This window comes from Callorhinus ursinus, unplaced genomic scaffold (assembly GCF_003265705.2).
Source record: "Callorhinus ursinus isolate GAN/ISIS: 27379988/994484 unplaced genomic scaffold, GSC_fseal_2.0 scaffold46, whole genome shotgun sequence".
In the NCBI taxonomy this organism is placed as follows: Eukaryota; Metazoa; Chordata; class Mammalia; order Carnivora; family Otariidae; genus Callorhinus; species Callorhinus ursinus.
The window spans coordinates 7,228,697-7,243,654 of NW_027397108.1; the positions used below are offsets into that span (position 1 = coordinate 7,228,697).

The 14,958-nt window shown below is 59.6% G+C and overlaps 1 protein-coding gene across 2 annotated transcripts in view; it reads left to right on the plus strand.

The window, feature by feature from the left end:
• OSGIN1 (oxidative stress induced growth inhibitor 1) overlaps positions 1 to 13,826 on the plus strand; it is a 31,415-nt gene extending 17,589 nt beyond the window's left edge. The window contains exons 1-6 of one of the 2 annotated variants that reach the window (XM_025860547.2): positions 3,107 to 3,261; positions 7,153 to 7,257; positions 8,475 to 8,611; positions 9,420 to 9,611; positions 9,879 to 9,970; positions 12,528 to 13,826. In XM_025860547.2, coding sequence (XP_025716332.1) covers positions 7,191 to 7,257; positions 8,475 to 8,611; positions 9,420 to 9,611; positions 9,879 to 9,970; positions 12,528 to 13,476 — 1,437 coding nt within the window. In that variant the 5' untranslated portion in view covers positions 3,107 to 3,261; positions 7,153 to 7,190 and the 3' untranslated portion in view covers positions 13,477 to 13,826. Of the gene's footprint in view, positions 1 to 3,106; positions 3,262 to 7,152; positions 7,258 to 8,474; positions 8,612 to 9,419; positions 9,612 to 9,878; positions 9,971 to 12,527 lie in introns of those variants that run through there. The other variant, XM_073882336.1, reaches the window with a different exon arrangement.
• Positions 13,827 to 14,958: the final 1,132 nt, after the last annotated feature.

Here is a 14,958-nt window from a genome sequence, read left to right on the forward strand (position 1 = left end):
CTGCTGAATCCGGGGACGTCACAGTTGGCAGGAGCAGCTGGTGCCCATGTCCAGTATAGAAGGCTAAGGAGAGCCACGTGTAAATTTTCCAGTCGCCACATTAAATGCATAAAAAAAGAAACAGGTGAAATTAATTTTAATAATATCCCTTATTTAACCCAAGATGTCCGAGATATTTTCACTCTGTCACGTAATCCACAGAAACATTATTAATAAGACGTTTTACCTTCCTTTTTTTATACTAACTCTTCAAAATTTAGTGTATTTTACACTTACACCTGGGTTTGCCAAATACAGGCCGCTCAGGTAACTGAATTTCAGATAAACAATGAAAAAAGAGGTTTTTGTTTTTGTTTTTTTTTTTAGTATAAGTGTATCCTAAATATTGCATGGGACATATTTACACTCAAACCTCTTTCTTATCTGAAATTCAGTGGCCTGTGTGCCTCTAATTCTATTTGCTCCATCTTGCAACCCTAGTTTCGGCACCTCTGAATCCAGAGGCCTACCGGCCACCTGAACTGGGAGTGGAGAAGGGGACAGGCAGATGTGGAGGGATCGGGGCCCCCAGGAGAGTGTGAGAGAGCCAGGCACCCCAAGTCAACCTGCCTTGCTCCTCCCTCCCCACGGCGCCCCCTAACCACCATCTCTTTGTTGCCCGTGACATTATCTCTTTGTCTTGGTTGAACTTTTGGGAAGCAACTCAACACATTCTATTTCCCACAAATCTCCTGGCACAAAAACAGGCGACAGGGAAGAAAGTCCACATCTCACCCACAATTCTCTGTATCAGCAAATTTTCCAAATCCGGAAAAGGGGTCAGGGCCAGCGGGGGTGGTGGGGCAGGTCGGGAGGAAGGATGGGCCAGACCCAAAGATGGGGGACCTGGGAGCCCACCTCCTTCCCAGGCCTTCCTCTCTGGACCCCAAGCCTCAGCCTCGTCCCACGGAGGCTGAGACACTCCAGGTGGGAGTCTCTGACTCGGGGTTGTCGCTCTCTGCCTCAGTTTACACATCCAAACACACTGGGAAGTTGCAGTCCAGAGCCCTGGGATGGGGAAGTGGACACAGCCAGGCGGCTGCTGGGGAGAGATGCAGCCTGCACAAGAGGTACGTCGGAGGGGAGCTGTCCTCCCCCGGCTGGGGCTGTCCCTGGGCTCCTGGCATGTGGGGGGTGCACATTCCAAGTGTCCGGGAATGCTGGAACAGAGACCCAGAGAGGTGGGCCGCAGCCGAGGTCACACAGCATGTCTGCAAGGGGCTAGAACCAGCTGGGGAGCCGGGGCCCAGAGCAGTGGGCTTCCCGCTGCCCCTGCCACAGGCCATGTACTGTGTCACATGTGTCCCAGAGGAGGACAGCGGAGGCAGGAGGGAGGTGCTCCCTCACACCTGGCCTGGTGCAGCCCCCTTCCCGGGCTTGTGTCCCCTAATCTCCTCCCTAAGCCCAGGGTCTCCCTTCTCAGCCCTGCTCTCTATGCTGCCCCCCCACCCCTCGGTTCCCCCACCCCAGCCCTTCCCAGCGCCAGCCAGCTCACCTCTCTCCCTCCCCACCTCAGCTCTCCCCTCACTCAGTCTCTGTCTGTCTGTCACTCTCTCTGCTGGTCCCAGCAGAACTCTGCATCCTCAGAGGTATCTTTCCTTGGTGGGACGCCAGACCCTGTCCCTAAAAGAGCCCCTGGCCTCCCTTTCCCGTCCCCCCTCCCACTTCCCGGGGCATATTTTGTGCTGTGCACATTTCAGCCCCATCCCCTGTGGGCCACCAGACCCAGGAGAGAGACCACACAAACTGTAAGGGGCACCGCAGCGTTCCATAATCAAGACCCACAGTGTTGTGTTCCTGTGATATTTTTAAAAATCAAGAGTAATGCCAAAAATTCGGGATGAAGAAAAGAGCAAAGTTTTAAATAAAGACAGCATCAGTATTCTGAGTTTTCCTCATGCATCAGGCTCCAATATGGTTCAGCACAGCGCTGTTACAGATCCTGTCTGGTTCTGAAAATTTAATTATTTTAATATTTAATCTCCACTTTTTGCATTACTATTGACTTTTTTAAAAAGTTTATTTATTTTTAAGTAATCTCTACACCCAACACAGGGCTTGAACTCACAACCCCAAGATCAAGAGTCACACGCTCCCCAGACTGAACCAACCAGGCCCCTAATTTGGATTTTCAAAAAAAATTTTGCCCTAAAACATGATTGTTTTCATCACTGAGTGTTTTGGGTACCCCCTTAAGCCTTGCATGCAAGGTGAGTGCCTCACTTGCCTCCCACAGGCCGCCGCCCCCCAGCTACAGGGAAGTCCCCAGACAGGAAAGGATGAAGGGGTTAGCCATCACATCAGTGATGAAAATCACAACTGATGTGCACTGAGGTCTTTGGGCTATTTAAATACTGTTCCAACTCTACCCCTTCCTCCCTCCCTTCCTTCCTGAGCACCTACTATGTGGGGAGCACCAGTCTAGATTCGTGGTAAAGCAGACACGGGAACACTTCCCTGCCCATGCAAAACCCACATCCTGGTCTGGGGAGAGAGACACTGAAATCATAAGTAAGGATCAGCAAAACGTGAGGTGTGCAGAGAAGAAATAACCAAGAAAGGAAGATAGGAACCAGGGAGCCGGCTTCATGTTTTAGGCATGGGAGCCAAGAATGGCAACACCTAACCACCACACCCACCCCGTGAGGGAGAGCCTGTTTGTTGGCCCCATTTTTCATATGAGAAAACTGAGGCAGCTTGCCCAGGAAGTGGCAGGGCCAGATTCTCACCCTGGGCAGGCCGATGCCCCAGGGCTTTATACGGGGTGGGGCGAGTGGGAGTGGAGAAGGGGGCGACACCAAGTGCAACCAGGGCGTCTTTCTCCACTTCAAGGGCCACCTCCCCAGGGGAAAAGGCCGGGTTGGCTGGGTCGGGGGCCCCCGGGTCCTCTGTTTACTGACCGAGCCCCGCCCCCCCCCGGGGGGGGGGGGGGCCTGGCCCGCCCCCCCCCCCCCCCCCGTGGCGGGGCCCCTTTAAGACCGGCCCTGGGTCTAGTGCAAGTTCATTCATCCAGGGGCCCCTGCTGACTCACGCTTATGAAAGTGGTTTTCCCGGCCCCGCCCCCGCCCGCCTCCTCCCGGGCCCGTGAAATACCCCGGCCTCCGCGCCTCGCACAGCCTCCTCGGTGCCCGCGGGGAGACGGCCGCCTGCTCCGCCGTGGCTCCGACCGCGGCCGTCCCGGCGCGCGCCAGGCCGGGCTCGCCGCGCCCCCGCGCCGGTCAGGTGAGTGGCCCGAGCAGGGCCGGCGGGTGGGAGACGGGGACCGGCGGGCTGGGGCGGGGCGGGGCGGGGCGGGGGGGGAGCCGGCCGGACGCTCTCCCCGCCGGCCGGTTCCCGCTCCGCCGCCGCCGCCGCCGGCCCCAGGTGCCCGGCCCCCTCGGCCGCTGCCGCCCCGGCGCACGTGACGCCGCTCCGGGCAGGAAAGGGAGGTGTGGCCGCCCGGGCGCGCGACACGCCGCCCGGGCCACTGGGTCCCGCAGCCCGGCCGGGCGCTCGTCTTGTCCCCTCGGGGGACCGGGCACTTGGCGCCTGACAGGCTTGGGGTGCTGAGCACGGGGCTGGGGGGTTGCTCCAGGTGGGGGAGGCTCTGGAGGGAGGCGGCGCTCCCCGGGGGCCCCCGAGGCTGCGGGCAGGTAGGACTCGTGTCCACGGACCCTCCTCACCCAGCCTCAGCTTCATGTCCCTTTCTTGGCGGCACTGTCGCCAACGCTCTTTTCCGCAGAGGGGCCTCGCCCACCGTCTGACAGGTACGGCAGGCAGGACTTGCACTCTAGGGCATCGTCTGGCACATTGCTGGGCAAGACGCCCCCTCCGTCGTCACCACCACGTCTGTCCCTCCCCCGCAGGGATAAGAACGCTCTCCGAGTTGGGGGGGGCACGGGGGGGGGGGTGTCTCAAAGTCAAGTGAGCAAAGGGCCCACCAGCGGTGCCCAGGAAATGCAGCCGTTCAGGTGTCCTGGAGGCTCAGAGCAGTTTTAAGCTCTAGTAACCCTAGAAGTGCGGGTGCTACAAACTTCAAGGAAACATCCTGTCATTTAATGCTGCCAATATTCCCATTTCTTCTATGCTTATTTGCTTCTGGGAATGACAGTCTGTCCCAGGAGCTGTTTGCACTTGGCACTTGCTGTCTTCAGCCAGGAGGGACTCAAACAAAAAAAGTTAACATTAAAAGTTGGCCATTCTAACACCACAAAACTAAAACACATAAATGAAAATGAAAATAGTTGGAGATCATCCACTGTCTGTTGGCAGTGTGTGCACTGCTCCAAGGTAATGAGGGCTCTCAGCTGCTCGGGGACCTCGGGACACTGCACAGGAAATGACCTCGGGGTGGTGACCTCATGTATGTGGTATCTAGAAGTTTCTGGGAGGGAGCACTGAACTCGGAGCCCAAAAGCCCGGATGGTAAGTGGATTCCTCCACCTCCTGGGAAGCAGGATAAGAGGCGAACCAAGGGCTCCTAGGAGTGCCTCTCGCACTGGGGAGTGGGGGCACCAGCGAAGGGACAAGAGAGGTGAAGGGCGTGGCCCAGGGTGGGCATGCTCGTTTTGGGGGGCCGTGGGGAGTCCAGGCGGACTCAGACCTGGGGGGTCAAACTCTAGATCTGTCACCCACTGGCTCTACGACCTCGGGGGCATGGCCTCACCTCCCTGAGCCTCAGTGTTCACATCCGTGAAGTGGGTTGCCATGAGAATTAAAGTTGTAAGGCATAGGGAGCTCTCAGCAAGGACATCGCATGGGTCCCCATTGCTGTTATTCCTGGGGATAGTAGAGACGAGGGGTGGGGTCCTGGGGCTGTTTGGAGGTTCCAGGAGAGCGTGCTGGGGGAACTGCAGTACGGCTCCCCGGTTCCAGGAGAGCGTGCTGGGGGAACTGCAGTACGGCTCCCCAGGGCCACCAGGCTCCCCCAGTGCCCCACGGGTGGTGAGAAACTGCTTCCTCCCCACTGGGAACGTGGCCCCTTGGCCTCCCTCCCCATCCACAGTGGGGACAGAGCAGAGGGTGAGCAAGGGCAGCTGGGCATACTGCACTCTCAGCCTGGCTGGGAACGGCCTTTGGCAGAAGCTGTCACACCCTGTCACTCTGCACTCTGGAGCCCGGCTCAATGACCTCAGCTGCCCTATCTGTAATATGGGAGTGAGTGGAAGAGTGTGCAATTAAATAAGGATTATATGGCTTAATGTGTATAATGTGTTTAGAGCATGCTTGGCACCCAGCCAGCTCTGCATAGCCATGCACAAATGTTACCATTTGTGCTGCTGGTGATGGTAACAGTGGTACCACCCCCAAATCCTGTCCCCGGGCAGACAGCGCCGCCCCTGCAGGGAACCCGGTGTGGAGAAGGCTAAGCAGTCCCCAGTGCCACCTTTCATCTGTTGGAGCCCCGGGGCTTGTCCACACAGGAGGAGACTGTCGGTTGCCCTGGGCCCCCGGGACCCAGCCAAGGCAGAGAGGGCTGTTTCCAGGATGAGGGAGACCCTGACATGCTACCTGACGTGACACTTCGCGCCGTGGGTCCTTCACCTCTGAGCCTCCCTTCCCTCACCTACCAGCAGAGGTGACATGGCTCACCTCCCAGAGTTGCTGGACCCAGTGCTGTCACGTAGGTGCGAGCCCCTCACTGTAAAGTGCAGGGAGAAGGTCTGTCGTCCTCCCTGGGAGAGCAACACCGGGTCTTCTCACGGGCCCATCCGTGGCGGGGCGGGGTGGGAGCGGGGGAAGGGTGGTGGTGGTCCTTGTCCGTCTGCTCGGGACCTGCCTGGGGGCAGATGCTGGTGTTTCAGTCACTCTGCACGCATCAGAAGTTGTATTCTGGCCTCCGTCATGTTTGGTCACTGGTCAAGATTTTTTCTTACAAGTGTGAATTAGTTGCCCACTTTTACAAATCAGAGAATGCACATCAAAATCCAGATTTCTGCCTTCTCCGGAATAATTCTGTAGGCAGTGAGCCTGGGCCCCCATCTCTGGCTGCTCTGGGGCCACATGATCGCTCCCTCACTCTTTACACGTGTGTGTGTGACCCTGGGCTGAGCCCCGGGTCTCCCTGGGGCAGGCCAGTAGCATACAGGGTGCACACACAGGAAAAGCCTCGGCACCAGTTTCAAAGCCAACTTCGTGACACCGAGCAACTGTGCGCCCTCTCTGGGCTCCAGGTGACGTGTGTGTGAAGTGGGATCATAACTCACAGTGCTTTCTGCGTGGGGCAGCGTGAGGAGCTAGGTCCGTGCTAAGGGCCACACACTCCTCACACGCTCGTGGGGATGTTGCCTTGTGGCCCTCGGGATGGCAGGGTGTGGGCACCGGGTGAGGTTGGAGGCCCTGTTAGCTGGGTTTGGGGGATGTAGAGCAGGTGGGTCTGGACCCTCCTCCGGCACCTGCGGCCCCAAGAACTGGGTGTAGGTCCCCACGAGTGATGTGATGCGGGCCTGTGGCCAGCAGACGGTGCTGGTGTTCCAGAGACAAGCCAGTTCACAGGCATTTTCCCCAAACCTCTGTCTTCCAAAGTTTCAAGTCCACCTGTTCCAACTGAGCCCCTGGAACCGGCAATGGGCTCCGGTCCTTGCCCAGTGACACATTTGCTCTGGCCGGTGCTTCATGGCCGTTACCTCCCTGTGTCCCCCAACCCGATGGGGTAGAGACTATTAATCCCATTTTATAGATGAGGAACCTGACCCAGAGAGGTCCAGGAATGGGCCCATGGTCACCAGCTAGGAAGCACCTTGCCGGGTGATGGCTCCAAAGGCCACCAGCTGCACTGGAGAGCTGAGGGCTGGATTGTCGGGTGGGGGCTGCAGCGGTCACGAAAGGGTTAGGTGGGGCTTGCCCCCACGTGGGGCAGAGGAGGCCTTACAGAAGATGGGGAGAGTGGGGTGAGGCTCAGAGCTGGAGGGGACCGGGCTGGAGGAGGGGACCCTGCCTTGTGGGGTGGGAGGGGAGGCGGTTTGTTTGGAATAGAACAGGTGTGAGGAGGAGAGAAGGAACGGGAGTGGCATCCCGATAGGCCTCAGCAAGGACCTTGGACTTGACCCTGAGGGCCACAGGACAACACCCCGTAGCTGGGAAGGGAGTGCATGACACCCCAGGCTCAGGGCCCTTCCCCCTCGTTGCCCCCAGGTCAGCTGCCAGCCGCGGGCCCCCCACCAGCCATAGGCATGAGCAACTGGAGGAAAGACCACCTTGGCACCAGCAGCTCGGAGCCCCTCCCGGTCGTCATCATCGGTGAGTGCGTCCAGGGGGAGGGGCCGCACGGAGCCCCTGGGGTGGAAGGTCAGGAGCCAGGCAGGCCCAGGCCAGGCCTTTCTTTACAAAAGTTGTCTTTAAAATTGGCCATTGAGCATTCAGGATGTGCCTGGTGCTATGCCTAGCAGTTTATAAAATGTCATTCCCTGTGATCCATCCAAGAACCCACGAAGCCAGAGCAGAATGGTCCACTGAGGCTGCCCAGCAAGGGGGCGGGGAGGCCTGGTCCTAAGCCTGCAATGGTCCCTGTGCTTACCCTGTGCCTGGCACTCTGCTAGGGGCCCACGTGAGGGGGACGCAGCTGCAGCATGTGGTTCCTGTCCTCGGGTCTGCCAAACGGGACAGACGGCCCCTCCCCTGTGCAATGGCCATTTCTGTAAATCAGAGTCAGCTGAACATCAGTGATCGCATATGGTTTGGCCTAAGGGGATTCCACATATGGGTAATACTCTGCACAGCACAAGATAAGGTGGGGGCAGGGAGACTCAGACAAGAAGAGAAGTAACGTCACGAGGGTAAATGCCCAAGAAGTGCCGCAGATGAGCAGTGTGACTCATTCAGGCTTGGGGACTGGAGGCCCCACAGGGGGCTCTGCACCCCTCCTTAGCCCCCCCGCCAAGCTCGCCCCCCAAAGCACAGGAATCTATCCTGTAAGATCATTCTTGTCTGACCACTCTCATAGCTCTCGGAGGACAGAACGAGTTCCTGGTGATCTTAGCATCTGTCACGTTGCTGTGTGACCACAAGCAAGTTACTTAACCTCTCTGAGCCCCCAGCTTTCTCAAGTATGAATGGGGGAAAAGGGTAGCCTGCACCTCACTAACGTTATTGGGAGGGCACAGTGGTCTAATGCACGTCAGGGCTTCACGTGGGGCCTGGCCCAGCAGAAGCATCTGTCACGTCTTACTATTTTGTTATTAAAATCCCTTGAAGCATAATAGGTACTCCGTAAACATCTGTGGTTATCACCTGTACCTCACTGTTGTTGAAGTAGTACCCAGTAGGCTCTCAACAGTCGTCCCTTACTCTGTTACTGTGATTACGCACAGCGCCTGGCACACGCTAAGGACTTACTGTTGTATTTTAATGAATAAAGAGCAAATCAGTGAACCAGTCAGGTCACGACCAAAGCCCTCAGAGCCAGTGGTCTGTTGCACCTACTGGCCCTGCCCTCTGACCCCACCTTCTCTCCCCAGGCAATGGTCCCTCGGGTATCTGCCTGTCCTACCTGCTGTCAGGCTACACCCCCTACGTGAAACCGGACGTCGTCCACCCACACCCGCTGCTGCAGAGAAAACTCACCGAGGCCCCGGGGGTCTCCATCCTGGACCAGGTGGGCCAGAGCTCTGGGCACGGGGCAGGGGACACAGCCGCCCTGGGGAAGCAGGGCAAAAAGAAAAAGAGGCGTTTGTTAGATGCAAGGAGGAACGGGAGTGGCCGCACAGCCAGGCCCGGAAATTGGGAGAGAGGGGTTGCCTTTTGAGACCTGCAGATACCGCACCTGCTTGTCCCACGTTCCCGAGACCAGTGGGTCTAAACCTGCTCTCCTGGGCGCACTTGGCAGTATCTGGAGACAACACCAGTTGTCACAGCTGGAGCTGTGGCACTCCAGGCTCACAGGGTCACGGCCAGGGAGGCCATTTAATCCCCTACAGCACAAGGGACAGTGCCCCCCACAAAGTGTGAGCCGGCCCAAACGTCAGCAGTACCAAAGTCGAGAAATCCTGCCCGAATACTTCAGTTCACTACCCCCTGCCCAAGAGGGCTCACCAATCCTCCATCCATGCCCCTTGCCTTCCAGAAGGCCACCCATTGTCCCCCCCCCAACTTCCAACATCATCCGTCCTCCTAGCTCCTCCCCCCTCAAGTTGGCTGATGAGGAAGTAAGCTGGCATTTGGTCTAGATGAGCATTTCTCAAAATGCCTTCTACAGGACATTTAGTTCCTCAGAGAAAATGTTCATACTTCAGTAAGTCTGAGAGTTACTGGGTCTGGCAAAACTTAAACAGGTAAATTCAGCTGCGGGACTTGTCAGAGCCTTTAACACGTGGATGTGCATTATCTCCATGAGGCAGCATTTTCCAAGCTTGTCTGACCGCCCTGATATCAGGGTACCCCTCTGACCTGTGCACCACCCCCAGGACCTGGATTACCTGTCCGAAGGCCTCGAAGGCCGGTGCCAGAGCCCTGTGGCCCTGCTCTTTGATGCCCTCCTGCGCCCAGACACAGACTTTGGGGGAAACATGGAGTCCGTTCTCACCTGGAAGCACCAGAAGGAGCGAGCCATCCCCCACATGGTCCTAGGCCGGAACCTGCCCGGGGGAGCCTGGCATGTGAGTGGGGGCTGGGAGAGGATGAGAGGGGCTTTGGGCCGAATCCACCCGCGGTCTTGGAGAGACTCCCTCCGGAGGGTTAGGACTCTTCCATTTCCGGCCTTTCCCTAGTCCCTCCCCCTCCTGCCCTCCTCCCCCTCCTCTCCCTCCTCCCCCTCCCTCTCTACCCTTTCTGCACCCACCCCAGCTAAGGCCTCCCATGCCCTTCCTCCCTACCGGGCTGGGGGCTCGGAGAGGCCGGGACCAAAGGGCTCCTTTTGCACACAGTCCATTGAAGGCTCCATGGTGACCCTTAGCCAAGGCCAGTGGATGGGGCTCCCGGACCTGCAGGTGAAGGAGTGGATGTGCAGGAGGCGAAGGTGAGGCTGCTCTGGAAAGCCCAGGGGGGGCAGGGGTGACCGGGGCCCACCCCCACATTGAGCCCAGGAGCCAGAGGTATAGGGGCTCTGAGGCTCCCCTAGCCTGCCCCTCCTCTTACTTCAGGACGGGAAACTGAGGCTCAGATGGGGCGAGGACTTGCCCGGGGCCACAGGGGGCTAGGCTCACCCCAGGACTCCCTGCCAGTGCTCCCTCCACCTGATGCACAACACCCCCACCCCGCCGCCGCCCCCCACCCAACATGGCCCCTGGGAGCATCCCAGCCTCTAAGGAGGGCGTGGCAGGGGCCCTGCCCTGTGCCTCTGGCCTCCCTCCTGCCCTTCCCACCACTCAAACCTGGCCTGGAATAATCTCTTTACTCCAAGGTCAGCTAATAGGATGCACTTCCATTTTTTTTTTTCCTTTAAATTTTTATTGTTATATTAATCACCATACATTACATCATTAGTTTTGGATGTAGTGTTCCATGATTCATTGTCTGTGCATAACACCCAGTGCTCCACGCAGAACGAGGATGCACTTCCTTTTTAAAAAATGCTCTTGCAGTAGAAACATAATCACACAGAGAAAAGGAGACAACTCAGCCGAATGCCACGCTTCTCTGTCACTTTCCCATTTGGGGGTATTTCCCCCATCTTGTTTCCTGCTCCATCAGGACCACACGACACCCATCTGACCGTCCTGGGGGAACAGTTCAGTCACTGACCAAATGAATTCCAGCCCCTACTCATCCTGGGGCTCGAGGCAGAACGCTGCCCAGTGCTCGGCGGGGGGGGCAAATAGGGGATTGCCACTTGCGTGGTGGCTGACCTTGTGTGACACCCTGCTCCCTTCGATCCCCAGGGGCCACGACAGGGGCCCGTCGTCCCCGCCCAGCAACTCAATTCCACAAGGACTGTGTGTCTCTGTGGTTTTGGTAGGAAGATATCCAGGCTGCTGGAGTGATGTGTTAGCAGAGAGACAGGAACCGCAGTTGTAATTGGGGACATACCCTTTTATATCCTACTTGTAAATTTAATATCATGGCATAAGGACCTCGGGCGGGGGAGACAGGGTTTGCAACCGTCCTTTCCCGAGGCTGCATGATATTCCCGATCGAGCCCCTCTCCGTGGTCTGTGTCTAGACACTGCCCGGGCTCCGGAGCCCCACCCAGACCTGGGGCTTCGCTTCTTTCTGAGCCGCCCTTCTTAGAACCCTGTATCTAACATCTTAGGACCGTTCTCTGGAAAGGTTTTTACTCAGAGAAGGGAAGTGACAAACCTACAGACACAGACCGCAGAGTTCCAGTTTCAGAAGCAGACTGACGTGCTGGGCTGCGTGGCGTGGCCTTGGGGGGTGCACTGTGAGCTGGCGCTACCGTTGGTCCTGCTGGGTGTCACGGAGGATCCTCCATCTTTTTTATTTTTTAATTTTAGAGCACAAGAGGGGGGGGGAGCAGACGGGGGAGAGGGACAAGCACATGAGGCTCGATCTCACGATCCTGACGTCAGAACCTGAGCCAAAACCAAGAGTGAGACCCTCAACCAACTGCGCCACCGAGGCGCCCCACGTAGGATCCTCCTTAAGCACAACGTGTCCGAAGTTGGAGAAAATAACCCACTGAGGTCACACCAGTAGACAGAGGGAGGAGCGGAGAGCTCGCCCCAGGCCTGTGGCTCAGCCCCCTGGCGACACTGGCCGTGCGGTCATTGCCCTGGGAGGGGTGGCAATGAGAGCGAAAGCAGGAGTCACGACACTGATAATAAAGTAGTCTCTGCCGTAGCGGTGTGTGCGGGGGACTCTGCCAAGTGCTCGGCATGGGTTATTTTTAAATTAATGTGTTTTATTGAAATACAGCCTGCCTACGGAACAGCGCACCACTCCAGCGCATGCAGGTGGCTGGGTTGTCTCAAAGAGCTCACACCTGCACTGCAGCTGCCCAGAATCAGAGCTAGATCCCCTGCCCCCAGGAGCCCTCCTCACAGCCAGCCCCCTCCCCCCCCCCGGGGGGAGCCACTTCTTCACCTCGAACTCCATGCATCAGCTTTACCTGTTTCTGAACTTGATAGGAATGGGATCCTAGCATCTTTCCATAGATTAGGATTTAGTCCTGGGAGGCAGGACTGGTGGCTGACCCTCACCTGCCACTCACTACCTGGCAGGTTCTGTGTCACACCACCGTCTGACCCTCTCAACAACCACAGGAAATAGTTCCGTCACCGCCATCATCCCCATTGCACAAATGAGGAAACTGAGGCACAGAGCGTTTCAGGCACATAGCTCTCCAGCAGCAGAGCCAGGATTTGAACCCCGGCCACCACACCCTCACCCCTACCCTGATGAGGTACCCGAATTAGCTCCGTTTTACACACGAGGAGCTGGAGGCACCGAGGGGTAAACCGAGTCCCACGGCAGGGGGAGGCAGAGCCACAGTCCAGCCCCAGGGCCCGCCGCCACCGGCCTGGTCACCCCTGTCACACCTGATCACCCCCACACCCTGGTCTGCTCTCTGACACCCTCCTCCCCCCCACCTCACCCCCCGCCATCCTTCCCTTCAGAGGTCTTCGGAACAGCCGGGCCACGGCTGGGGACATCGCTCACTACTACAGGGACTACGTGACCAAGAAGGGCCTGGGCCACAACTTTGTGTCCGGCGCCGTGGTCACGGCCGTGGAGTGGGGGACACCCGCGTCCAGCGGCTCCGGGGCCCAGGACCCCGGCCCGCTCTTCCAGGTGAGCGGCTTCCTGACCACCGAGGACCAGAGCCGGCAGCCCTTCTCCCTGTGCGCCCGCAACGTGGTCCTGGCCACGGGCACGTCGGACAGCCCGGCCCGGCTGGGCATCCCCGGGGAGGCCCTGCCTTTCGTCCACTACGAGCTTTCGGCCCTGGAGGCGGCCACGCGGGCGGGCACGGTGAGCCCGGCCTCGGAGCCCGTCCTTATCGTGGGCGCGGGGCTGTCGGCCGCCGACGCCGTGCTCTATGCCCGCCACTACAACATCCCGGTGATCCACGCCTTCCGCCGGCCCGTGCACGACCCTGGCCTGGTCTTCAACCAGCTGCCCAAGATGCTGTACCCTGAGTACCACAAGGTGCACCAGATGATGCGGGAACAGTCCATCCTGTCGCCCAGCCCCTACGAGGGCTACTGCAGCCTCCCCGAGCACCAGTTGCTGCTCCTCAAGGAGGACCGCCAGGCCGTGTTCCAGGACCCCGAGGGCCTCCAGAAGGTCTTCGGCGTGGCCCTGGTGCTGGTGCTCATCGGCTCCCACCCCGACCTCTCCTTCCTCCCCGGGGCAGGTGCGAACCTGGCCATGGACCCCGACCAGCCCCTGAGCGCCAAAAGGAACCCCATCGATGTGGACCCTTTCACTTACCAGAGCACCCACCAGGAGGGTCTGTACGCTGTGGGGCCACTGGTGGGGGACAATTTTGTGCGGTTCGTGCAGGGTGGGGCCCTGGCAGTGGCCAGCTCCCTGCTGAGGAAGGAGGCCAGGCAGCCACCCTAGCACCTGGCCTGGCCTCCTCGTACCCAGGCCCTAAAGAGGAAGGGAGATTCTACAGCCCCACTGGATGCCCCAGTGAGGGAAGGGGGCCTCTCCTGGCAGGAGACAGGAGGGGCCGTGAGCCCATGCAACAGGCCTCTCGGCTGAAGAGGAGTGGGGAACCCAGGCTGCCTGGGCTAGGACTAGTGCCCAGAGTGGGAACAGAGGCTGCAGGCCAGGGTAGGCCGTGATTTGGGGTGAAAGCTGCTGGTATGAATTGGGGTTACCAGGGCCAGCTGAGCACTGAGCCAAGAGGACACCAGGCCCTGCTCCTTCCAGAATCAGGTCCTAATTAAACCCAGTGCCTGCCTCCACTCATGTGTCTGAGGATTCTGTGCGTGGGGAGGGGGCTGGGTGCCCAGGGCGGGGGAGTGGGGGGAGAGAAGCACAGGGCCATGTGGGAGGTGGGATGTGCTGCAAGTCTGGGCACAGCTGTGTTAGGAAAGTGAGGGGAGGGGGTGTGGGGGGGAATGGTAGGCTGGGGAGGCTTTCACAGCCCCTGCCCACCCCTCCAGCCTAGTCCCTGCCCCTCTCCCACGCTCCCTCCCAGCCACGCTGTCTCTTTTCAGGCCCTCATGCTCCCCATCCTTGCACCTGTCACAGGGCCTTTGCAGGGGCTGGGCTCCTGGCCAGTCCTTCCACTCTCTCAACCTAAGGATCACTTCTTCCAGGCGGCCGCCTCTGACACGAGCCCCTCCGTAGCCACCAGGGCAATCCCCTGTTCGTGGCCCAGGTTTCATGGCAGTTCAGTAGTAATGGTTCATATATCTGGGGAATCACTCCGGTATCTGCTCACTTGGATCTAGGTTCCAGGAGGTCAAGCACCCCCCCCCCCCCCCCCCCGCCCCGCCCCGCCACCATTAGTGCAACCCAGCGCCTAGCACGGGCCTTAAGTCGTCCTTTGGACAGATGGATGATGGGTGGATGGTGGTGAGGGGAAGAAGGTGTTCTGGGGCACCAGTCGGCGCTGTGCTGTGGGAGGGGGAGGTTTGAGGGGGCACGCAAGCCCCCGGGAGTGGTGGGGGAGGCCCAGCGCGTGGGCTCTGGTCCCCGGAGCTGCAGCCGGCAGAGGGCGCTCCGGGCTCGCCGGACACCTGCGCTCCGGCCCTTGCGTCGGCGCCACGGGTGGGGTGGGGGAACCTTCGGGAGGGGGGCAGCGGGAGACTTTCGGGGGGCGGCCCCCAGGGAGCCCCCGGCTGCGCAGCCGGACGCCCACCGACCCCATGCCTCCTGGGCAGCCCCTTCCGTGGCCGGGCTGGGGTCCAGCCCCCAGCACCGCGCGTCTCCCGCGGTTAGCCCCCTGCCGCCGCGCCCGGCTGCCGGGGGCCGGGCGGGGGGGGGGGGGCGGGGGGCACCGGGGCCAGGGGCCGGGGGCCCGGGGGGGCGCCCCCCCCCCCCCCGTCCCCCGGCGCCGGTCCGTCCCCGCGGTGGCCGCGGCCGCGGGGC